General features: G+C 38.7%; 2 protein-coding genes across 4 annotated transcripts in view; both read left to right on the top strand.

The window, feature by feature from the left end:
- itga7 (integrin, alpha 7) overlaps positions 1-14084 on the top strand; it is a 38636-nt gene extending 24552 nt beyond the window's left edge. For 2 of the 3 annotated variants that reach the window (XM_080494762.1, XM_080494761.1), the window contains exons 8-25: positions 552-640; positions 755-882; positions 1070-1165; positions 1291-1352; positions 1589-1758; positions 2252-2398; positions 2590-2705; positions 3269-3455; positions 3722-3796; positions 4062-4141; positions 4275-4352; positions 4746-4848; positions 5197-5412; positions 7094-7210; positions 7469-7582; positions 8684-8782; positions 9010-9135; positions 12054-14084. In XM_080494762.1, the coding sequence (XP_080350888.1) occupies positions 552-640; positions 755-882; positions 1070-1165; positions 1291-1352; positions 1589-1758; positions 2252-2398; positions 2590-2705; positions 3269-3455; positions 3722-3796; positions 4062-4141; positions 4275-4352; positions 4746-4848; positions 5197-5412; positions 7094-7210; positions 7469-7582; positions 8684-8782; positions 9010-9135; positions 12054-12209 (2159 nt within the window). In that variant the 3' untranslated portion in view covers positions 12210-14084. Of the gene's footprint in view, positions 1-551; positions 641-754; positions 883-1069; positions 1166-1290; positions 1353-1588; positions 1759-2251; positions 2399-2589; positions 2706-3268; positions 3456-3721; positions 3797-4061; positions 4142-4274; positions 4353-4745; positions 4849-5196; positions 5413-7093; positions 7211-7468; positions 7583-8683; positions 8783-9009; positions 9136-10005; positions 10176-12053 lie in introns of all 3 variants that reach the window. The other variant, XR_013936589.1, reaches the window with a different exon arrangement.
- Positions 14085-16386: 2302 nt separating this feature from the next.
- npffl (neuropeptide FF-amide peptide precursor like) lies at positions 16387-18667 on the top strand (the record flags this gene model as incomplete). The annotated part of the gene is made up of 3 exons (XM_080494956.1): positions 16387-16536; positions 17395-17510; positions 18547-18667. The coding sequence occupies 3 exons, from the start codon at positions 16387-16389 to the stop codon at positions 18665-18667; spliced, it is 387 nt and encodes a 128-aa protein (XP_080351082.1).
- Between the last annotated feature and the right edge of the window lie 5852 nt (positions 18668-24519).

The raw sequence follows: 24519 nt of genomic DNA, 5'->3' as shown, positions 1-24519 counted from the left end.
TCACTCACATGAATACAGGTCCATCAGCTCTTTACAGTGTGGGCACAGTCTTAGACAGGGCTTTCTGTGTTATCATAAACTCTTCCGTCAGGATCCACCATTGTGAACATTATGCTCTACTTTCATGGCCATCACTAAGGATAAGGAGACGACAGCACCAGCTTGCGTTTATTTAGAAGGTCATATTGGGTAAATGTGGGCGGGCTCTTGTCTCCAGCCAGTAGTGGGTGCAAATCTCGCCCAAATTCAGTCAAGATTTATTGAGTGCTTACAAACACAGGATGCTTACTGACATTGAGCATTTCAGCATCCTGCTTGTACGGAAATGTGCAATCTGAGGTGAGATTCAGCTCATATTTGCCTCACTTCTGATAAAATCATTCAAATGTGTGCAAATCATGAAGGAATGATATTTGTAGCACACATAAATAAAAAAAAACAAAAAAAAAACAAGAGACTTCTTGATTGTTTTATTTGTTTTTCATGTCTTGTAATGCCTCCGTTCAACACACATCTCATTGATATAATTTTTTTCCCAAATTTTCATCCAGATATTGCTGTAGGAGCACCATTTGATGGAGATGGAAAGGTTTTTATCTTCAGAGGTTCAGATGCCGGAATTGAAACAAAGCCTGCTCAGGTAACTTTACATTTTTTTTATTATAATTATGAAGTAAATGGAAAAAAGATTCAAAAGAAAAGATTTGAAGATTTGAATGAAATTAATCTAACTAATTATTCTTTGTGCCATCAGGTTCTGGATGGCCGAGATTTTGACGTGACAAGATTTGGCTACTCCATCTCAGGTGGTTTGGATATTGACAGCAACCACTATCCAGATGTGGCAGTGGGTTCACTCAATGACTCAGTGGTTCTATTCAGGTAAGGTACTTTAACACATAAATCAGAGCTTTGGAAGATTGGTACAGTAATAAACATTTTTTTTTTTTTGGTCATTTATCTTCAACTCCAAACAAAAAATTTGAAATGGTAATAAGGTTATAAATGTCACTGTTTTTCCACAAGCAGTAAGGTGATACATCTGTTAATGTTCCTTTGTGTCATCCAGGTCTCGTCCAGTCATCCATGTGCTCAGAGAAGTATCTATTGACCCTCAATACATTGATCTAGATCAGTTTAACTGTAAGGGAAGAGACGGAGTTTGGTAAGAATCTACAGTATGCAACAAACCAGAACAATTCTTTTTTCAAGCTTATTTCAGTGACAACGCTTCTGTAAAGCTGCTAAACAGGTGGCTTTCCCCCCCTATCTTCCTCGTTCCTTTTTTAGCGTGGAGGTCAAGGCCTGCTTCACCTTCATAGCCCACCCAGAACACTACTCACCACACATCAGTAAGTTGCACCTTCACCGTCGCCGTTCACTGGAGTCATTTCTATTTACACTAAAAAGTAACCTAAGAGTTTATTATGACTGAATCACAGCTGTGTAACACTGTACCCCTTCAGATGAGTGTTTTCCTTCAAGTCCCTCCCCTGGTGGGCTTTTAAGTGCTCTCTGTGTGCCTCATGACATTTATGCCGATCAACGGCATCCCTCAACGTATCCTGCCTCTCGTTTACCCTTAAAGCTCTTGTGGTGCTGTTTGAAGCCGACACCGAGCGCAGGAAGCTGGGCCTCCTGCACCGGGTTAACTTTCTGGGCCGCAGCTCGTTGGATCCAGAATACACACAGAGAGAAGAAGTGGAGCTGCGACAACAGCGTCACCCTGTGTGCACCACCGCTGTCTTCCAGCTGCAAGTCAGTAACTTGTGCTCGGTTTTCGGTTTTCCTTTTATTCAAATAGGCAGAAATTGCTTTCTTTTTCTTTGATTTCTTTTCTTTCTTTGATTTTTTTTTTTTTTTTACATAAGGCTCAATTATAGTGATTGATTGGTTTTCAAGATGAATGTCTCCTTCATACTACTCAGACACTTAACCAAACCTTATCAAAAAATATGAAAGATGGTCATAGAATATAATATATAAATATGCTATTTTAGAAAAATCAGCAAAAGGTGAGAATGTGACTGTTAACGACTGTTAGGTTCCATGCCTACTAACAAGTGCAACTTTTTTTTGGAGGATTGACAGGATTGAAATTTCACTCTGGTCGGTCTCTGTATATTATATTCTGCCACTATTTTTGCACATATGGTTTTGCATTGATGCACATTTTGCCAGTTTGATTCACCTCCACACCAGAGTTTATGCTTCCTCTCACTGATCATTGTTTTATTCTCTGTTGGTGCAGGAGAATATCCAAGACAAGCTGCGCCCCATCTCGTTGGCGATAACTCACACAATCAAGCCTGTGCCACCGCACAGACACTCAGCCCAGAAGCTGGGGCGGCTGCCGCCCATCCTGAGCATCTCTCCATCCAACACTCTGCACTCTGAGGTCAGTGAAACAAGTGTTTTATAGTGCAGATTCATTTTCAGTGAGATTTTCAAGGTGAGTTTACAGAAAATGTTCGACTGTAAATGCTGCCGAACCCTTTGAAATATCAGCTTTTAGAATCCTACCTTGCACTTGTTACAGTTATTTTTTCAAGTGCAGTTCAACATTTGTCTTTGTTTTCCTACTTGAAGGTGAACTTCCTCCGAGAAGGTTGTGGCCCCGACAAAATCTGCCAGAGCAACTTGAAACTGAACTACCAGTTCGGCACGCGACCCCTGAGCTCTGACCTCTTCATCCCTTTGCCGAAGTTAGTTCCTGCCTGGTCCTTTTTCTGTGTGAACACACACTATACAACATATCACCACCATATTTCATTAAACATATTTTGTGATTTTATGATCTACATGTTTGTTTTGGCTGTGAAGACCTCCAGGAGTACACCGAAATTCCCCCTCCAATGGCAGTCCTTTTTTTTCCACAGAGCATTAGATTTTTAAGTGTTTTATATCAATTGTTGAAATGATATTGAGGAGATTGTTATACATTTATGTGGCCATTTGGAATTTGAAACTCAAGTCATCCTCATGAAACAAACTTATCACTGGATTTCCCATCTTATTCATCATACACGATAGTCTGTTTCTGTCTATACATTCTCCGTTTTCCTCCATGTCACACAACTAAATAAAATGACTTGGGAAAAGTGTGAGCCACTGTGACGGAGATATGTGGACAGGATTTAAAATGCATCAGGAGGCCAGCCAAAGTGGTGATGGTTTGAGCATGTTGTGAAAATAGATAAAAAGAACAAAGAGACAACTGGTGTTGAAAACAGACATGTAGCGCCAGAGCCTCTTTCCCCTTCTGCAGGGACGAGGAGGACGTTCAGGTGTTTTCTCTGTCAAACCAGCGGCTGGTGGTGCTGGAGATCACCGTCACCAACATGCCCTCTGACCCCCTTAACCCTGAGGAGGACGGCGATGACGCTCATGCTGCTCAGCTCCTCATCTCCCTACCAAACACGCTGTCATACGGCGGCTCCAGGGTCCCACCACAGGTAGGAGGTCTACGTAGGAAATGAGTTTAGGGCAGTTTTTTTCCTTTCCATCATCACCATCACTCATATGCAAAAAAGACCTGGCCTTTGTATGCAGAGTTTGCATGTTCTCCCTGTTCATGCATCGGATTTCTTCAGGTACTACATTTTCCTCTCACAGCTTTCTGCCGCTTTATGACCGATGGACAGATGAACTAAATTAAAAAATGTGTCTGACACATTAAAAATGTCATGTTTCACCTGATCAGTATTGTCACTTCCTACAGATGAGATGTCAAGCAAATACAAACGGCTCACAAATTGAGTGTGACCTGGGGAATCCTGTCAAAAGAGATACTAAGGTAAAGAGAGACCTGTATATTTTTTATATATTGAGCTGTACTCTGTGTCGCATCCAATATTGGTTTGGATTATAGAAAAAAGCTAAATATAATCAGTAAATCCTTTTTTCATTGACACACATTTATTATGATGTGTTACGATGTGACACTTTACATTCCGTTGAATGGGAAACTTGCTTTATTCAGTGTTTAACAATTAGAAACATTAATGAAATATGGATGGTATTCTGTATATATTCTCATATTCTTTGTGTTTGTCTCCCAGCTGAAATTTGCCATCAACTTAAGCACATCAAACATCACCATTGAGACCACCGAGCTTAAAGCAGACCTCTTACTGACAACGTGAGCACTCTGGACCTTTTCTCTCTGGAGGAAAAAAACAAAAAACATCAGTGTGACAACATGCATCAGTTGCAGGTTTCTTGTTCACTCAGAGTCTGCGTCTATCTGATCCGAGTTTGTTTCCTCCCTCCAGTATCAGTGAGCAGCCTGACTTGACCCCAGTCACAGCTCATGCTAAAGTTGTGATAGAGCTCCCTCTGTCTGTCAGTGGGTGAGTAGCGAGTGAATTCCTCAATAAAGCTGTGCCATCATATCATATGCTACAAAACGTCTGAGAACTGTTTTGCCTTAATTCTGTATTAAATGGCAATATTGGGCAAACTTTTTGTCATTAAAAAAATCTGATGCTCTGTTATTTGGTGAAAGAACCCCAAAAATATTTTATATAAACAAGATGGCCCCATTCAGATCAAAAATTAATTTTCATCTGAAATCTGCAGATGATAAGTAATTGCAAGAATGATTTGAAATATTCCATTGGAGTTATTTTCCATTTACTTATCTATAATAACATTACAATCAGCTGAACAAACAGAGAACAGTATGAATGAGTGTGACTGTGCATGCAGCTCTGGCATACTGACGTGATTTTGTTTCATTGTAGACTTGCTCGTCCTCACCAACTGTTCTTCAGCGGCACAGTGAGGGGAGAGAGCGCTATGACCAGTCTGGAGGACATCGGCAGTGCCGTGGACTTTGAATTTGTGGTAAACATGAGTGTTACTGTGACATATGACCTATTGTAAATAACCGATTGAGGACACAGAATGTAGAAGTGGTAAAACAGACAGGAGATTCACTACTTGGAGTCAGGTTGAAGCTATGAACGAGAGGTTAAAAAGAAAATGAGTGTCAAGGGTGGTCTGTGATAGGGGGTTCCTAACTAGATTGGAATTTTATGTGGAAGAGAGCGATAAAGTTATGTAGGGCTGCCAGACAAGATTAGAGAAAGGCATTGGGTGTGAGACAAAGGATGAGAATATTGGAATCTCTGACAGGTGACATGCAGAAAGAAGCAGAAGATAACTCATAATTTTTTTCTTTCTGTGTGTCAGGTTTCTAATCCTGGTCAGGCTCTCCAGACACTCGGCTCTGCCTTCCTCAACATCATGTGGCCATATGAGATGGCCAATGAGAAATGGCTCCTATATCCTTCCAGCCTGAAGTTCGAGGGCCACCCAGACACACACTGCACACCCATGACAGCTTTGAATCCTCTGATGCTCCAAAGCTCCTCTCCTACAGAGCCTCCACAGACAATCAATCATGTGGTAGGTATACCGGGGAAGATCTGCTTTCAAAACCAGGTCAAACTGCAGAGAAGTTAAAAAACAAACAAACATACGTGACAAGTTCAAATTTGCAAAAAAAACATTCAGGAATGCAGCAGCTTCTCTTCTATCTATTCTTGTGCTTTTGATGTCCCATTTATCATTCATTTGAAATATATCAGACATGTCAGATTCTTTTTAGTTAAAGTGCCAAATGCAGCCCAGTTTCACATTAGTCTGGTTGAACCTGAAGTAATAGCATATTAACCTAATTTCGCAAGATTTTCTTTTCTTTGTTTTCAGCGCTAAAAAGCTTTGTCTTTCAGAACAGTGTTATAATTGTGGCACTTTTAACAAAATCAATCATAAACCATTTCTTGAGAAAAAAAAATGCTAATGTTTCTCTACAGTCTCATGTTGGTGAAAGTCTCGACTTAACTTGAAACGTGCAAAATCTAGTTGACTGCAAGCTTTCTTTGCCAATGACTTTCCAAAACAGGGCTAAAAGACGTCATATCTATGCACCCAGGAGACGTCCTCAGAGGGGCCAGAATGAAAGGTCTTTCAGACGTCTTTTTTGGACGTTGTATTCACATCTTATCTGGATGTCATATGGACGTCAATGAAAATACATTTCAAAAGAAAAAAGACAGGTCATATCAGTCTTATACTCGACACACACATATGGCCAATTTAGCATCACCAATTACAATCACATGCACTTTTTTGGAATGTGGGAGGAAACCAGACAACCCAGAGGAAACCCATGCAAGTAAACTCTACAAACACCTCCAGCTGGATTTTAACTCACAGTTATATCTATAAGGCAAGAGCGCTAACCAGAGCACCAATGAAACAACGGACAGTGCTCGTAAAACGTTTCAAGATGTGGTTCTGCAGTGCAATCACAGTAGGAAGGTATATAACAAAATCTCAAGCAGCTTGAGTCGTGCAAAATAAGAGTTACCACATTGTGGAAAATTTTAGTTTTTTATAGGGAAAAACACAGAAATATCCTCAAAGTGAAATCAACAGCACATTTGGTCTAATGTACCCTGTGATCAATGGATTTTCTATCGAGGAATTCCCCTTCCTTTTCTCTATTTTCCAATTTTGGCAACATTTCTCACAATACCCTGAATATGATATGCACAGACCGAGAACCCTTAAAAATGCTCAGGCAATCTCCATCCTTTTCAGTTGCATCTGTTACCTTCAGAATATCATTTCATATTACTGATACTTAAATCCAACACACATACAAAAAATGTTTCTTCCTACGAGCACTGGTCTTTGTCTTAATGGCTGTAGAAAGGTTTGTACTGTATGCATCTATGTATGTACGTATGTTATTTGTGTTTCACTGCTGTCTTCACCACAAATTACCCCTTATGGTTTATTGAATTCCCCTTGACCTTGACCCCTCTTATGACCTTGAATTGGATAAAAATGGATGGATCAGGTCTAGTCTTACACCTCCTGATCAAATTACTTGCAAATTTAAGATTTTTTTTCCCAGTTTTGTAATATGATGATGGGTAGCAGTTGATGTGGTCAATCTGATTACAGGCACAGCCCGGGGGTACATGCGCCCCCACTTAAATCTCCGGCCCTTCCCTTGTTTCTGCACAAACTTATGTGCCTTCTTCATGAATGTTCTTAAATATATCACTCTAAACAGGCCGGAAGGACTCGACGCTCTCACCCAGAGGAGGAAGGTCAAGTGATGACAAAAGGCAGCGTCGGACGCACCACACCGGCTGTAGCAGCTTCAGAAAGGCGCAAGTCACTCAAGCTGGTAAGAAGGGCAACGACAATGAGTGAAAGAGAGAGAAGGAGAGGGAGAGGGAAGTTGGATAAAAGAAAGTAGAAGAAATCATCTGAATGCATGGTTTATTATTTTATTTTTACCTGATGCACTCAGCCAGTGAAAAGCTTTGAAATGTAGATACACAAATGAAAGAGGCGCTTCGTTACTTCCTCATTCTTGTACATTCAGCACTGCTTTAATGGAGAGTAGAATTCCCCAGAGGTCAGTTGTCCTTTTCTTCTTCAGGATTGCCTCTTGGGTTCGGCACGCTGCGTGCTCTTCCAGTGTCCTCTACACAGCTTCTCTGGTCAGGCTGTCCTCAAGATCCACGCCCGGCTGTGGAACAGCAGCTTTATAGAGGTAAACAAAAAATAAAGCCTGTCATCCTGACGCCAGCAGCTCTCTGTGCACATTACTCTCCATCTCAGCTTCACCTCAACTGCTGCTCATGCTCACATTCATCTCTGTACATGACTAATGCAAGTGGATGAGTGATAAGTGCAATAAATGCATTCAGAAGATGGATTAAAGATGTTGTAATTTCTGGTGACTGACACAGGTATAGTTGTATTTCTGGCTAAATGTAACAGAGAAAATTCACTGCTAACTTTTGTAGAGCACTAATGGTGAAAGAATAATTTTGAACCTTGACATTTATGTGGGTTTTTTTTTTTTCTTTTGAGACATTTTGATTAAGATTATGTGTCACACTATGACATAGAGGCATTACAGTGACCCTGTTGTGTTGTTACTGTTATAGCCACAGTTTTGGCAGGTAAGGTTTTTTGGGTCTATGTCTTTTATTTATTTATGTTTATTTACACCAGTTAATGACATATAACCTCAAAACAACCAGGCCAGTGGGAAAGCTCTCTATCCGTAGAAAGCTCTAGAGCTTTCTCTACAGCTTTCTATTGGTCATCATAGCTATGATGACCAGTCTGGCCCCTTGAGGAGGCTATATATAGTCACTGTGTCTAATAAAAGGTTGAACAGTAAACATACAGCAATGTTATTCATGATTTGTTTTATGTGTCACTCTCTTTGAATTAAAGAAAATATGAAAACATTATTATAGCTAAAATGGAGTGCAGCGAAAAACAAGCTCTCAAACAGACATTTCCTGTTTTGAAACCTACGTCTTACTGGTTGCTGCCGTGCTTAGATTGTGTCAGGACAGGCATCTGGTGCGAAAGTCATGTGGCTCTCATTTTCTATTGTGGACTCTCCAAATGTGTACTTCAATTGTGTTGTTCTTAGTTTTCTATTTATGAGGTATTACTGGAATGTACTGCACGATTTGAATGATGACTGTTGGATTCAGACCCCCAAAATCAAAATGCCTCTGTGTCGGGCCTCTCTAAACTGTAATAAAAACACACACAATGGAAATCTGTAACAGTACTGTCCACTGATTTTGTAAATAAAAGACTTTGACACTTGTCTTTCTATGTTTCTCAGGAGTTTTCTACCGTGAGTGCTCTGGAGCTCCTGGTCAGAGCCAACATCACCGTGAAGTCCAGCATCAAACATCTGGTCCTCAGGGATGCTGCTGCACAGGTACGCTTTAATGGAACAAGCGATTAAAGATAGTTGCATTATTATCGGGATCTGATATAGATTAGGATGCACAATAGAGGACATTGATGTTTTAGATCAGATACGATATGTAAGTGTAGACAATGCTACTGAGGGACTCAGACAAATGAAGCACATGCAATCAGAGATATTTAAAAGGAAATGTTTAAAGTAATTTCATCTTGTATTTTTTTTTTTTTTTTTTACAGATTCCAGTGATGATTTATCCTGAGCCTGGTCTCGCTGACCAGTACTCGATCCCATGGTGGATCATCCTCATCGCCATCCTTGCAGGCATCCTGTTGTTGACTCTGCTGGTCTGCATACTCTGGAAGGTACTACACTCAAATACTTTTACTCAAATACTTCTAATATATCTTCTCGTTTCTGTAAAATAATAATTTGTCAAATTTGTCTGCATAGTGTCAGATTTTTTGAGTTTTTGGTAAACGGTATCTGTATTCAGACAATTTAGATACATTTAGCCTAATAGAAAGATATATTTTTGCATATCAATGCAATCTTATTCTTTTATTGCTGTTATGTAATTGTAATGAAAGATGGTCACATTATTAAATATGTACTTTTTTACATGCTTTTTTTCCTGGGATGTTGAATTAAAGGGATTTCAAATACTGTACATGGTAATAGAAACACAATTACAGTAAGATGTTGTTAAAATGTAAAAATGTATCAATATATGATGTATTTTTAAACATGGAAAGAACTATGTAGTGGGTTAAAGTCAGCAAGTATGAGATAACTTTTCCAAACTAACTCAATACTTCATCATTGTGATACAAAGTTGATCATGATTTTTGTCAGAATGTATGATTAATTCAGAAGTAACTATATACAATAAAAGTACACATTCAATAAATAACAACTCAAGGATAAATGAGTTTAGGTTAAAAGGCTTTTCACTTCAGATAAGCAGCTTGTACTTAATTTAAAGATTCACCAAAATCCTTTCTTCCACTGCACTCTGGTATTTTCCCCTCACACTTCAGATCTTTTTCTCATTTGCTTTTATCTGTCCTTTTATCATATTATCTCCTTCAACTCACTCTCATTTGCTCCTCTTTTGCCCTCTTTGTCTCTTTCCCTCTTTGTTTTGTCTCCTCTCCATCTCGTCGGGGATTGATTGTCCCTGAATTCTTTCCATGTTTCCTCCCCTCCTCCCCCTGGTGATCTGTTGCCCCCAGTGTGGGTTCTTCAAACGCAGTGAGCCGCGCAGACACTATGAGACGGAGTTCTACCGCGCCCACTTGGGGGTCCAACCCTCGGAGGCGGAGAAGCAGGCATCAGAACTATAATACAAAAAATATATAATTTCCCTCTGGCCTGCTCTCCCCTCCTCCTCTCCCTCCAAGCGGTAAAGATCATGACAATAATGGCTTTGTTTCTTGGACTGCTCTGAGACCGGTGGTGTTCATTAATGCATGAAATCTAAGCACATGTGTGACCACAAAAACCCAAGGTGAGGATTTAACAGTAATTAATACCTGAGGTGGGGGCTGGTTTGATTTGAATTCATTCAAAGGCTTTGGAGGGGTCCCATTTCATTTTCAAAAAGGACTTGCAGAGAAAGCTGCACAGCAAAGACACAAATGACCATTTCATTAACCTCCTTTACACAGAAATCTCTGAGAGTCTTTCTATCTATCTGCTCTTCAAAGTGATCACTGTTGGCAATGCTCCAATTACCGGTGTAAAATGTTAAAAGAGCACACACTTTTAATTCTTGGACAGTTTAAAAGTAACGGTTCAAAACTGAGCCTATTGTTTTTAGGGTTTTGCTCTAAAATGATAAACAATTGCATTCAAAATGTGAGCAAGTTTAGACCAAATGTTACTACATTCATTTGTTTGATGTGTGAGTTGTGTTTAGAGTAAAAGTGGTATATAGACTGTCATAATCAAGGTTCTCTTGTTTGATTTGATGTGTAACATCTCTACATTTTTACGTGATTAGTGCTGCTTTCATATACCTCTCGATTTTGGGGCTTAAATTTTAAAAGGTTCATTTCAATTTACTTCATAGAGGATAATTTAAAGTGTTGCCCTACATTTTTTCATCATATGACTCCCTCATTCATACATTTAATAATCATACATCTGGTATCTAGTCTGTCATTTCCAATGGCCCTGGCATATCTTCCATGGGAATTTACTCTTGGTGCGTTCAAGGATTCTTTTCCTTGTCGGCATCTCAGATAGTGGCAGTGTTTCAGCCTTGAGTCGAATCAGCTGCACAGTCAAAGTTAATGTGCAGATCCTCTTTGACAGGCACTCTCTGCATAAACCATTCATCCACACATCAAAAAATGTTGAAAACTCACACAAAGAGGAGAACAAAACTTGCTTCCAAACAGAGTGCATTTGATTGTCTCACAAACACGACTGAGCTTGTAAGATAGTTTTATTCAAGCAGTGTTAAATCAGATGTAAATATTAAGATTCCCACTAACTGTAAGTATTAAATGCGTCTCTGCGTTATTGTTTTATAAAACCGAATGTCAAACTCTAACTGTCTCATATTGTACTATTGCAATGAGTATTGTACTTGACATCCTAAAAAGTGCTTAGAAATGTGAAGAAAGATTGATTGAGACTATTGAATCTGCTAGTTGTACTTAAAGATTGACATTATATAATTGTATGCTCCAAAATGTTACGCTACCGTTTCTCTGCTGCTTCAAGATTACTGTTTTGAATTCAATCCGTGCCTTTTGAACACCATCCAGTTTTCTGTCCTTCACAGCTTTGAAATGCCTGCTTTGCTGTGTTTTGTGCCTCTTGCAGTTTAATTAGCTGCACTTGCTAATTCTGGCACCTGTCTGTGAATGTCACTCATTTGCGTCAGGTGTTCTTTAATGTATTAATAAAATAATTTTACTTCCACCTCATGGCTTGTTCAGGTGCCAGAATACACTTTTCTAGTGGTTTGTTTTTTTTATTATTATTATTTTTGTTTTAATGAGTAGAAATGTTCTTAATGGCACTGCAATGTGTTGGTGTGTTCATCACAGACTCAAGAATGCTTCATAAAATACTGCACGTGTGGATGTTAGTCTTTCTTAAAAAGTCACCGCCATTGTAAAAGTTCCGGATTATGGCTCTTATTGATCTGTGGTGAATTACATGAATCTATATCACCTAATAGTATCTGAGGTCAAGTCAAATAACAGTTCAGACAGTGACAATAGCTAATTATTTATTTGTTTTCTCTTTCCTTTCTGTTACGTGACAGTGTGGCTTCTTCCGACGCGCTCAATACAAAGACAAACTGCCTCAGTACCATGCGGTGAAGATCCCTCGCGAGGACCGGCCACAGTTCCAGACTGAGAAGTCTGGAGGTGTCCATAAAAAGGAGTGGGCCACGCACTGGAGCGACGGGACCTCATAATTCGCTTTTGAAGCACTGATGGACTGAAACAATTCGAATCACCACGTGTGGCACTCAATCTGTCTTTGTGTTGGAACTAATTGATAAAAAAAAAGAAGAAAAAAAGGTGCACAAAGACTGGGATCCTGACATCACGTGCACACCTTACTGTGGCGGTACCGGCATATTGGTGGCCTGGATCTCTATTCTACATACTGGCCTTATATACTCTCTTTATACAGTACATACTGGAGACCCATGGTAATATTAGACACAGTATTGCTGCTCAGTTTGTTTCTCAGCCTACACAGAAAGCGTTGATTCTTCACTGTCATCACTTTTGACTGACAGAACAAAGGAGGACTGAAAATCACAGACATGCATGAACGCACAAGCATACTGAGTAACATTAGAGGCATACAGACTTTTAAGAAGCCACTGCCCGTGACAAAGACTACTTTTTGCCTTAATTACTGTAAGACTGAGACTGAAATGGGCAAAGAAAAAGAAATGCATTTTTTTATATTAAAGAAAAAGGCTCAGAGGTTTTCTTTGATTTCGCACTGGTAAACACTGGGAATATTTTAGAACATAACACAAAAGGTACTGTTTTCTGAACTTGCTGATTGGTCTGGGCCTATTGAAAAGCCATTCAAAGAAAAAAAAACCCAAATGTTTTCAGTTTGTGCAAGGATATATATATATATATATATATTTTTTTTTTTTTTTTTTTTTTTTATTGTAATGTGAGGCAAACCTCCTTTACGTGATTAGCCAGTTGCCTGAGTGAACTTGAATAAGAGCAAGAAACCACATTGCAGCCTATGACATGCCTTGGAGAGAACATTGGTGTCACATGAAAACCAAATCTAATCAATTTCGAAAACGCAGCCAGCTCATTTTCAAGACTAAAACATTAATTTATGAAGCAAAAATTAATGGAAATCAAGATTTTGTGTATTATATATAAAACATACGGTGATGAGTGAACATTTGAATCAAATGCTGCAACAACTGAAGTTGTTCCAAACATAGAGATATCCCATTTTCCCCACCTCTGGGGCCACACAATGATTTCCAGGACTCACCATTCTTCTCAAGATAGTTCTTGATTTTTGACAGTAGTGTATATTTGGGGTTGAAAAATGCATTTGAAGCGTATCGGATGCCTTCCTGACTGTTACACGAATGATTCACCCCACACCTACCTAAAGGTTTCACATATGAATGTTTGTATAAAAGGATGATGTGGGAAATGATAGTTCATTTAGATCATGTGTCAAACACAAGCTTTTCAAGTGATAACACAATATCTTTTTTACTTGGGTGCATTGTAAAGATAATTCACCTGAATTTATCATGATCTTTGTATACTGTAGTAAACTGTTCACACTCAGCTGTATTAACTGGCTTGTCAGTCTGTTCCTTCACTCTCACCCCAGTCATGATATCACAGTAATACTTTCTGTTCTGATGTCTCATTGCATACAAGTGCCTTATTGTAAACATGGCAGGTGATGAGCTACTTTTTACAGACGCAAGGCTATACCACGAATTAGATCTGAGAATTGTCTTTTATACACCAGAGGATGAGAGAACAGCCCTCAAACCAAACACTGAAGCAACACATTGAGAGAGAAAATATTTGTGCAGGAACCGGACGAACTTTATCTGGGTCTAAAGCATAAAGAGTCAGCTTGATTTTTTTCTTTTTTTCTTTTTTGGTATTGCTGGACAATCATATATTAGCTGCATGAAGGTCCTGTTGCTGTTCAGAGGTTTCCACCAATGTTTTTATTTTCCCTTTTCATTTTGTCATGAGTCAGTGTTTAATTTATTGTTTTGTTTGGCTGCACTGTTTTAACATTGTAAATAAAATGAAACGAGATAAACCCATCAGGCGCCACGAACTGTGTCACGTTATGTAGCTGCTCAGTCTTTATGAAGGCTGCAGATAATTGATGAAACACAAGGTGGCGTTAAACCTGTGAAAATTAAAGTAGCCTGGTTTCTGTTTCATCTGGGATTTTAAGGAAAATGAATCAAAACAAAATGGAAATTGGTAATAAGTGTATGGAATTAAAGTGTCTTACGTAAAAACATATTCCTACAAGACAACAGCAGGGTGACTGCGCCATAATTTATCAGTATTATTCTATTTAAAATATTCATATGCATTTTTGAATGTGGTCAAAGTTGTGCTGAATCAGTCACATGAGTGATATGATCACATAAAAATGGTCAATTTCAAGCAAAACAGCACTTTCTTTATGTAGATTTTTTTTTTAAATGTTTGGAATGAGCTAATTATATTTTTCCTCTAATCTAAAACCCTGTGATCCTATTATAGTCATGAAAACTAATTGCCCTCAGTATCCTGTCACCCTGGTTGCCACGGAAGTTGAACAGAGACAGTTTGACTGGATGTGCGCTCTTAAGCCGATTGTCACCCATTAGGGGCTTTGATGAGTCAAATCTGTTGATGTCTGTGGATGCTGCTTTGAGAATTGAGGGGATGAGTAATTATTTTGCGCACAAATGCATGTCGCACACACACACACATTGTTACAGACTCACAAAGCAAGCACCAAACATCAATTTTTACACAAGAAAAATAAGAAAGAAAAATGTCTGGCTTTGAGCTTAAAGTTAGTACTATTAAAACAATGTCAGTATAAGACTTTTAAAAAGCAAAAAAAAAAACCAAAACAATTAACTAAGAAAATGATCAATGTTATTGTGCAAGCAAGAAGTGGTGTTCAACAGCCATTTACATACATTTTGAAAAGGTGTTTTACATGTTTTTATATCATTCTTATGAAATATTTAGGAATTAGAACTGTCATAGATAGCGTGAAAATCCGTATCCTTATAGAAGTAGATATTAGTTTCAATTTGTGTCTATTTTGCAGGTGATTTACTATGAAAAGTGGCACGTGTGGCATCATGCACAAACATATTCAAATGAGGGGGTTTGCACGTTTACGTGAGACTGATCTGCTGGAAATGGCTTCGCTTCCGCGTTCGTTTGCTCGCATTCACGTGAACGGGCTGATACTCTACAATCATGGAAATGTGGAGCACGATCAACATGTAATCAGACATGTCAGCGCGTTACAGCAAATACAACTGAATTTGGCAAAATATAAAAGGTCTAGCATCAGCTGAGGAAAAGCATCTCATCAAAATAACAACAGCGGCTCTCCTGAAGGCTCAACCACTTCACGACTACTTTACAAATGCAGTGAAAACAGGCGCAATCATTAACACTGCAAACATTTTCAGATATAAATCACAAGACAGGTTGTGCATTAATCTCTGAGCTATTTATAGTAATTGCACAATCTGGAACATACCCTTGATAGTCCATATTCTTGAAGGTAAATGTGTAAAGTGAAGTTATTTTCTGCATCTGTCACATGTGATCCTCTGTGCATCCTCAGTGGATCGGAGCGTTACACCCATTTTGTATGTGCAAACTTTCAATAGATCAAGCTCTCTATATTTTATGAAATCTGATTATTGCGCATTGTGATGAATTTGTTGTCAAAGAACTTCATGTAACAGAATGAAGACCCCCCCCCCCCACAAAAAAGTCTGAGTCTAATTTGATCCATCATCAAAACCGTCATATGAAAATCAAATGCAGCAATACTTGCCTGTGACAGATTCTGAACATCGTGTGGAATATCTTTACACTTATTGAATATCTGTGATAATGTAGCTAATGAAAGTTGTGTATCTGTTGATGCACCCAGCATTATTGGACAAAAGGGATTGGTGGAACAGAATCCATTTGCAGGGATTTATCTATTTAATAACTGGGAGAGTTGTGTTGCACTGCCTTGGGGGCCGCATAATAATACACTCTGGCGCTCAGTCATCGCTAATGCTCTGATCCTGCTAAATGGACCTGGTTAAGTCTCATATGAGGAGCTCCTTCTCCTTCATCCAGTCCCTTGATCCCCCATGTACAGTGGCATGTTTCTTCATCTCTTCTGGGGTTTCCACTCACTGACCATGAGGTGTATAAAAGAGTCAGCAAGGGTGTGACTACCAGTGAAATTTGTCAACACACGGTGTGAAGAGGACACCCAAACCCACCAGGACGAGTCCCTCTTCAGTTCTCCGGGAGCCAACCAACCAAAGTATTCTTCCTCCTTTGTCATTTGTCTGACCTCCTCTCCAGCCTGAGAACATGGAAACAGCTGCAGTGGTTACTCTTCTGGCTCTGGTTTTGGCGATGGCTGGCATCAGCCAGGCTCTTCACATCCAAGGCGGCCTGGACCAAACCGACATTGTGCCTAGCAACTCAGAGGAGTTCATGGCTGAACGCCTGCTGGAGCTGGTAAGACAAGAAATCCACTCACACACTTGAAATTACAAATGATTAATTTCAGCTCATATTTAGAGTTATCAATGGCTGTGGCTTAGATATTCAATATAATCATACATGTTTTTACATGTTAGGTTCAAACCAGTTTTTGGACTACATATGTGTAAATATTGAAATAAAACTGAAGCATACATCGTTTTATTAAAAAAAAAAAAGGACTGTCAGTTCTGCTACATCATAATGAATGGCAGATCCTGTGCACAACCTCAAACCATGTCAACATTTCTAGGGAAGCCTGTCACTCCTTCATGCAGTATGCAAATTTCTATTGGACCCTTTTATCAAACAAGACAGGATAAATCATACACCCCTTTTGGATTTAGGATAGCGTTCCTCTTCATGCAACAGTGTGAAATATACTTTCAGGCTGCGGAGTTAACAGTCAAAGCAGGATGGAGAGCCTGATGAAGGGTAACTATTCTGATCACGAACAAAAATACCAGATTTTACCTTTGTGGCTTACAAGAAAAGACAGATCCGAGTTTCACTTTGCATAGCAATTGAGGGTGAAAGGATATTTGGGAAAGGGTGAGTAACATTGTGCACTGATATCTTTATCTCAAGGTCTCTCGCCTCTGTAGCACACACTGTTTGGAGTTTGCAGCCCCCGGGTTTGTGTTGCATCCACAAAGTGAGCAGAGTTAGGGTTCATGATGTATTTAAAAGCAGCACTGTGTGTGTGTGTGTGTGTGTGTGTGTGTGTGTGTGTGTGTGTGTGTGTGTGTGTGTGTGTGTGTGTGTGTGTGTGTGTGTGTGTGTGTGTGTGTGTGTGTGTGTGTGTGTGTGTGTGTGTGTGCGCACACGCTCCAGGAGAGTGAAAACCGAGAAAACAGCATTGACGAGCGTCTGCTGGCTTCAGTGTTGCGTGTTCTGCTGCTTGGATCTCAAAGAGACACCAGGAACTCAGTTCTCCATCAGCCACAGAGGTCAGTACCATGTGAAGGTTGCATTTATCACACAGCGCACACAGTCACTGTGCACATGAAAGTTTTACATCCGCAAACCTGTACAATTAGACACTAAAATCATATTTACATGTGTGCTATGCAAATTCTTATCATGTTATCATTAGATGCCGATTTCAGTCAAAAAACTGAAACATATTTCTAGGTAACCATGTCCATTAACAATCTTTATAACCAAATAATTATTTTTGCCAATTTCCCACCATAAATGATATGCCTGAAATAGAAACACATATTCAACCTCCAAAATGAGGCAGCAAAGCTGGAAATATTATAATTTGGTCAATGCTCTGAGGACCCGGTATGGGTTTCATCGCCACTGGATGTAGACAATTCCTATTATTACAGAGGTACCCACTGTGTCAGATTTGAAAAATGAGTGACCTTGATGACAATGAAAGAATCTGCAGAGGCAACGCTCTTTACAGGTAAGACACCATATTTAGTTACGGGTGCATCACTTTATATTTTCTTCTCACCAACGCAAATTATATATCATATTAGTATAAAATAAAATACAATTTTGAGTCCCAAACCATGCTGGTTAATCAGTTGGTTGTTGTATCCTAAATGTGATGGAGATACAAGAAAAAAAACATTAAATTTATTCATTTGCAAATACCCTCCTTATCTGAATTTTTAAGCAGCATGATTGAAACATTATTCATCATTATGTGCTTGAATTTTCCATTTGCACAAGTGGGTCAGGAGCTGAAAGCTCCTCTTATGACAGAGACAGATCATATAATTTGGCCTGATGTATAGTCAGAGCCACAAGGGCTTTAACATTATGCTCAAATTATCTGTTGTGTAATTTTGCCTCGTCTATAGCAGCTTTTCCAGCTGTAGTCATTGAAACAAAGATAGGGTTGAAGAATTAACTGAAAATAAGGTGTGGCTGATTTTGTTCAAATCATTGGCATATTTAACATTTAATTCAAATCTTCCATTAGTGTAGCTGCTATCATTTCCCCCTGTTTCTCGTCCTTCCCCACAGATTTGGTCGTGGCTCTAGGGGACCCATGGTGTCAGAGGATCTGATACATAACCCTGACTGGGAGGCAGCCCCTGGTCAGATCTGGAGTATGGCCGTACCTCAGAGATTTGGCAAGAAGTAGATCCACGAGTCACTATTCTGATCCCAGGCCAAGTGCTGGGTGTGTGTGGAAGGATTCCCTTTGAACTGTATTACCTCAATTTTTCTGTCCTGTTCCAGGCCTGACTTGACAACTAATGTTCAGTTACTGATGACACAAGATGTATTTCTCTTTATATTTTTGTTTGATTCCAAACACAACAAAGCATGTTCAGTGTTACCTGTAAAGCTGGACCTTGTATGTGAATATTTACCAGAAATATGTGTTGTTAATTAATTAATGTAGTATTTGCTGTCCTTTGGTTCCCATCTCAAATGTTGATAATAATAAATTAAAAAAAGAAGCATTGAATGTGGGAAATTCTAGCTTTATGCTCATGCGTGCTCATTATGAATCATGCGAAGGCCTTATAAAGTTCATGAATCTTTGATTGAGGCTTAACTTGGGTTTCTATGTTCCGTTCTAAAGTAAATAAACACACTTTATTGCTTCCATGTTCTTGACACTGTCACACGTTTCTTTCATTTTCATTTTCATCACATAGTAATTGCTATGTTTGTGGGCTGTGAAAGCCAGCAAGCTTAAAAATCACCTTTTCAATAGTCTTTTAAAAAATTTATTCATTCATTCAATTGATAAAATACCTTGACGAATAAGATAGAAAAAAACAACTGTGACAGTATATGTGTTAAAATCAATAGGATAAAATAGACAGCAGACTACAAAGACCACACATTTAATTTATGGTCAACTTATAGGAAGGGACACCTCATTTCTGAATATGTATATAATGTGCTAAATTATCACTGATTTCATACATTTACAGTATGGTATGCAACAGCAGGAATTTCCCATGTCAAAGATGACTCACTGCATTGGAATCAACAAATAACACAAAGCAGAAAAAAGTGCAAAACAAAAAGCACCACACCACACATCATTCCAATTCCCAGCATTTTCACGCACATTTGCCAGTATTGCACTAGAAATTGGCACCGATGATGATGAATTACCACTTTGAGATATAATTCAAACAAGATGTGAAATGAAGTCTTCTTTAAAAAATGTTTTTATTGTCAGTTCTCGAAAGACAGGGTAATCTACATCTCTTTTTTTAATCTCAGTTGCCCGCCAGTCATAACAGCCATCAGTCCCTCCAATAAAAATGTGAAATTGTAAACATGTTCACAAATAATATTAGAGAAGACTGCAGGAAGGTGTCAGGTCCCCCTCTGCCCCCTTATGTATTCTGTCTTTTTGTTTGTCCCAATCTCATCCGTGTACATGTGTGTGACATATGTCTGCTGCTCTCTACTGACATTTCCAATTATTCCTCCTTCAAATGTCAATTATCATGATGTGTTTCACCTGTGTCTCCTTCCTTCCCAGCAATGTTTACAGTCATGTTTACAGGTACATGGGTTTTTACAAAAATTGACATTTCCCCCTCTACCTTAAAAAAAAAAAAATAATAATAATCTTAATTTACATGGACCCGCATATACAGCTGGTTCAGAGCTGCTATGAGCATGCCAAACCTGTAGGTGGCAGTGTAGCAAGAAGCATGAAGCCATGATAGCCAATCAGAGTCCTGGAAAAAAAAGAAAAAAAATAGGACGTCACAAATTGTGAAGCAAATATCTGCCTCCCCCCATTTAGATGCAAACAGAGATATGGATTTTGCTCAGATCTCCACTGTGGCCTGAGTTTTCTGGAATCATCATTTGTGGTGAGTTGTAGCTGCATTTATGTGTAAATGCGTGGCCCAAATGCAGAGGAATATCACAATTTTTTTCAGATACGTACCGGTAGGTACGCGTAAACACTGCAGCCTGAGTTTTTCTAAATCTCCACTTTTGGCGAAGTTTTGAGATATCATAATTTTTGGTGAAGGAAAAAATCTCTGCATTAATACACTGCAATATAAAAAGATGCAAAAACCACCTCAGTCGTGTTTTGTTTTGCATTCAACCGGTTTGGATTTTAAGCGTATTTTATGGCAAGTGTCATTTTTGAGGGGCCACCACAGCAAGTCAGTAAAACTTGCATTTTAGACCTGACTAGTTTCTCCTGCTGGTTACCTTTTCTGCTGCAACCTGGTGAATCACAATCAAGGTCACAATTCAACACAATACCTGCAACTGAAATGAACAATCTCATGTGGAAGCATGTGCTAGTGTGACAAAGTGTCTTTAAATCCTAGTTAAAATGTCCACTGGAGGTCACCATTAATCTGTGGCTTCAGTAGGCGCACTTGTAGTAGCCACGTCCTGTTATCCACCCACAGCGGTTTTTATATTGGAATTATAATGTTATTATCAGACGAACCAGAAAACACTGAAAGATTACTGTACCTGGATAATTCTTTGCATATGACTTTGGGACTAAATATGTTTTGTTACTTCCACTATGCAATGCTACGTGAACTGGATATCCATGAAAACAAGACTGTTGCCTCAAGTGATTGCATTATAAATTAAACGCTAATTAATAACCATTCCTGAAGCGCAAGCACTCAATAACACATTTCCTAAACCACAGACGAGAATGTAATTGAATCTGTCTGTCGTGTCTCTCTCAGATATGACAGGAATAAAAATGTGGTGAGGAGACGAAGGAGATAAATGAAAGATGATATTTTCTTTGTAAGACTTTGCCACTGGACATTATTTGATTTCACTTTTTTTAAATGGGAAGAAGATGGATTTATTTTAGTTTTTGTCCAGCTATCTATTGTTTTATGTAAAGTGACTCAGCACTTCACATGCTTGCAGAGGCTGTTGTCTTTGTGGATTTACAAGCCACCTGGGGAAGCAGCTTGCAATAAGCCCTAGCACTAATTAAAACACAGCAACATGCAATTACTCTGCACATTAAGGCTTCCCACAGCCAATTACTGGCAAGGAAAGCCTGTCAATCCCTTCTTGAAAAAGTCATTTATTAATGTTGATCTGTCCTATTTCTTCCACATGACGAAATGAATAACAGCCATTGTAGATTGTAGACTATTGACAAATGATGTATTGATTTCATTGAACACCTTTTACAATCCAGTCAAAGCACATTGTTGCAGGATATGTTTCATAGGTAGCCCTTGTTTTCTTTTAAACGTTGTAACACAGCTTTTGATTGACATTTCAGTGATTTGTGGTCAATATCCTGCTTAACATAAAAGATTACTGTCGCTCACATTGTATATTTGATTTCAAATATCATCGCCTTGTTGCAACCAATAATGTAACACTGGCCAATAATGTAATCCCCGCCAGAATAGTAAAAATAAAAACAACTGACTGGCAAATTTACGCTTTTTTATTGGCTTCACACAGATGAACATTTGACTGTTAAAAGAGTTTGCCTCCCATGAAACCAAACACTAAACCCTAAATGGTGTTCGAGCACCTTAAATGGCAGCCATTACATCAGTGTGTGAGTGAGTGAAAAACTGCTGGAGTGGTAAAATCGGCTTTTATAAATTACGTCCATTTACCATTTGTTCATCATGTCCCTGCAGTTCAATGCTGAAGGACTAACGAAACCAGCCATAACAGCGAGGACAGGTGAATCTGAGGTAACGAGACGCTCACAGAAACAAAGAAACCAAGCAAAGACTGACTGGGGGCTGTTGTCAACGCAGCTGCATCCTCTGATCTGCACAGTTGAGTTACAGAGAGACTCCACTCATGAATTTCATGAGTCTGCAGGGGGGCTCAGGCAAAACATCTGTGCGCTCTAATAAAAACAGACAAAGAAACTAGGGGGAAAGAGAGAGAGAGAGAGATACAGTAGCTTTACCGATTGTTATCCGCAGTCGACTGTACTTACCTTTGTGTATCTGTCTCTCTGACCTTTTCCCCAACACTCCCACTTGCCTTTTTCCTTCATGCTCTTCTTCTTGGAAGGCAACCATGTTGAACGGCGAACAAGAAGGTCTCAAGCATTAGTGACCATGGCACAATTTGTCACTCAGAGCATCTTTAGTGGCTACAGGGTGAGAGGATGATAATGTTTAAAGAAACAGGCAAGGACAGTGTCAAGGGTAAAAACCATAGAGGGGAATTTTGTTCCACCTTCATTGGCACAATTAAATTTTTTCACAGTGGGAAAGCAATTATATTAATTTATGTTCCAGTAATTTTTCAAGCCAGTTTAATGTCTGAGGTGGCCTTTAAAAGGTTTTATGTCAAAAAAGTGTTCTTTTGCTCACTTCTACACTTTTCCCACAATTTTCTGAACAGATTGTAAATATCGATATGAAACAGGAAATGTTAGTTGAAATAATTAACTCAGTACAGAAATGCATATGAAATATTAATACTTTGAAATTGTATATTTTAGACACCTGAACAGTCACTCAAAAGACTTATTACTTATAACCGTGTATTTGTAGTTGTCACTTTCTTCTATTCTAGTAAGAGTAATCATATATTATTCCACATTAATTCAACCAATGCTGGTGGGAGTTATTTAACAGCCCAAGCCTGGACATACAATAAATATCACTTTTTCTTTGAAATTACGTGCAAATGTCAGTCTCTACCAACTTATAGCTGTGACACTAATGTGGATTGTTGTCATCACATACTGTAGGTGCCTGTATTTTTGAGTGTTTTTTTCCTTCTATTTTACAAATTTATAACATTCTTACTCAGCCTTGAAAATGTGACAGTGTGATTATACAAAATTGATTAGTTTCTTTCTAAAGATGTTCTGGGCTTTGTGACGATATGTATGAGAAGTGCTGCCTGCAGCCAGCTGTGAATGCTCCCTCTCTTTCTCTCTTATACTCACAGAGCTTGTGACCCCTTATTAACACAGTTCTCTGCTTTGATGACAAAGACATATATCAGGATAAGTCCTAATTACATTGGCAACATTTTATTATCACTCCTTGTTTTTCCAAGCCGAATGAAAAAAGAAAATGCCTCATTTGTGTGGAAATAAAGGACTAAAACAGCTGCTGAAAACTGGAAAAAAAGGATTTTGTTATTGCTTTCATTTATACTTGATTGGGATCGTTGAAGGGAAATAATCACACATACCATTCTCTTTGACTTTTGGAAGAAAGGAGAAAAATGAAAAATCATTTCTGATTAATGATGGTTACTTCATCACTTCTTTTAATTCACACCAAGAGTTGCATGACTGAAATTAAAAAGAAATTAAAAAGGAACAAGTGTGTTTCCATACATTTTATAGTGTTAAAAAGGTAACGCATGACCACCATCTTCTGGAAATATTATGTAAACTTTAGCTAAAAGGAAGTGGTTTTTGATTAATTAACAGCAAATACAAGCCAAAAGGTGTTGGCAAATATCTCAGCTTTGCCATTCATCCCACAATTGCACATACTTTGCAAATGTGGGATCATTCAAAAGGGACACAAAACAATCTTTCAATAAGATGGGATTTAGTGCTAAAGAACAAATGATTGTACACTCTTTTACCTTATGTGTGTAGTTTATAATAGAATAGCTAAGTGTCTGAAGGATAATCTCTCATGATGAGAGTATTTAAAAAAAAAAACTAATATTAAGAACTTTTTTTCTTCAATTAGCACATTCTTTATGAACTAATATAATTTCTAATAATGTTGTAGTCAAGTGTCAAAAAGCATCATAGTTGATGTTTATTCACTCCAAAAAGATCTGCCACACCAGTAATAAGCCTGTTGGCTGGTGTCAGGTATCAGCGCACAGCAGATGTGTGACACTCAGGCTAAGAGGCGATCAATAGAGATTGTGCTGGTGTGGCGGCAGAGAGGACAAGCCTGGCCAGTCATGAACAAAGCTTTGACAATCAGTGCACAGCTTCATTTTTCTTGTGTTCTACAATAAAAACTGTCACTTGATGATTAAAGGGAGTGCATGAAG

The sequence above is a fragment of the Blennius ocellaris genome (assembly GCF_963422515.1).
Source record: "Blennius ocellaris genome assembly, chromosome: 4".
NCBI classification, from domain to species: domain Eukaryota; kingdom Metazoa; phylum Chordata; class Actinopteri; order Blenniiformes; family Blenniidae; genus Blennius; species Blennius ocellaris.
Note: the sequence above shows the minus strand (reverse complement) of the source record. Positions and strands in the feature narration are given on the sequence as shown.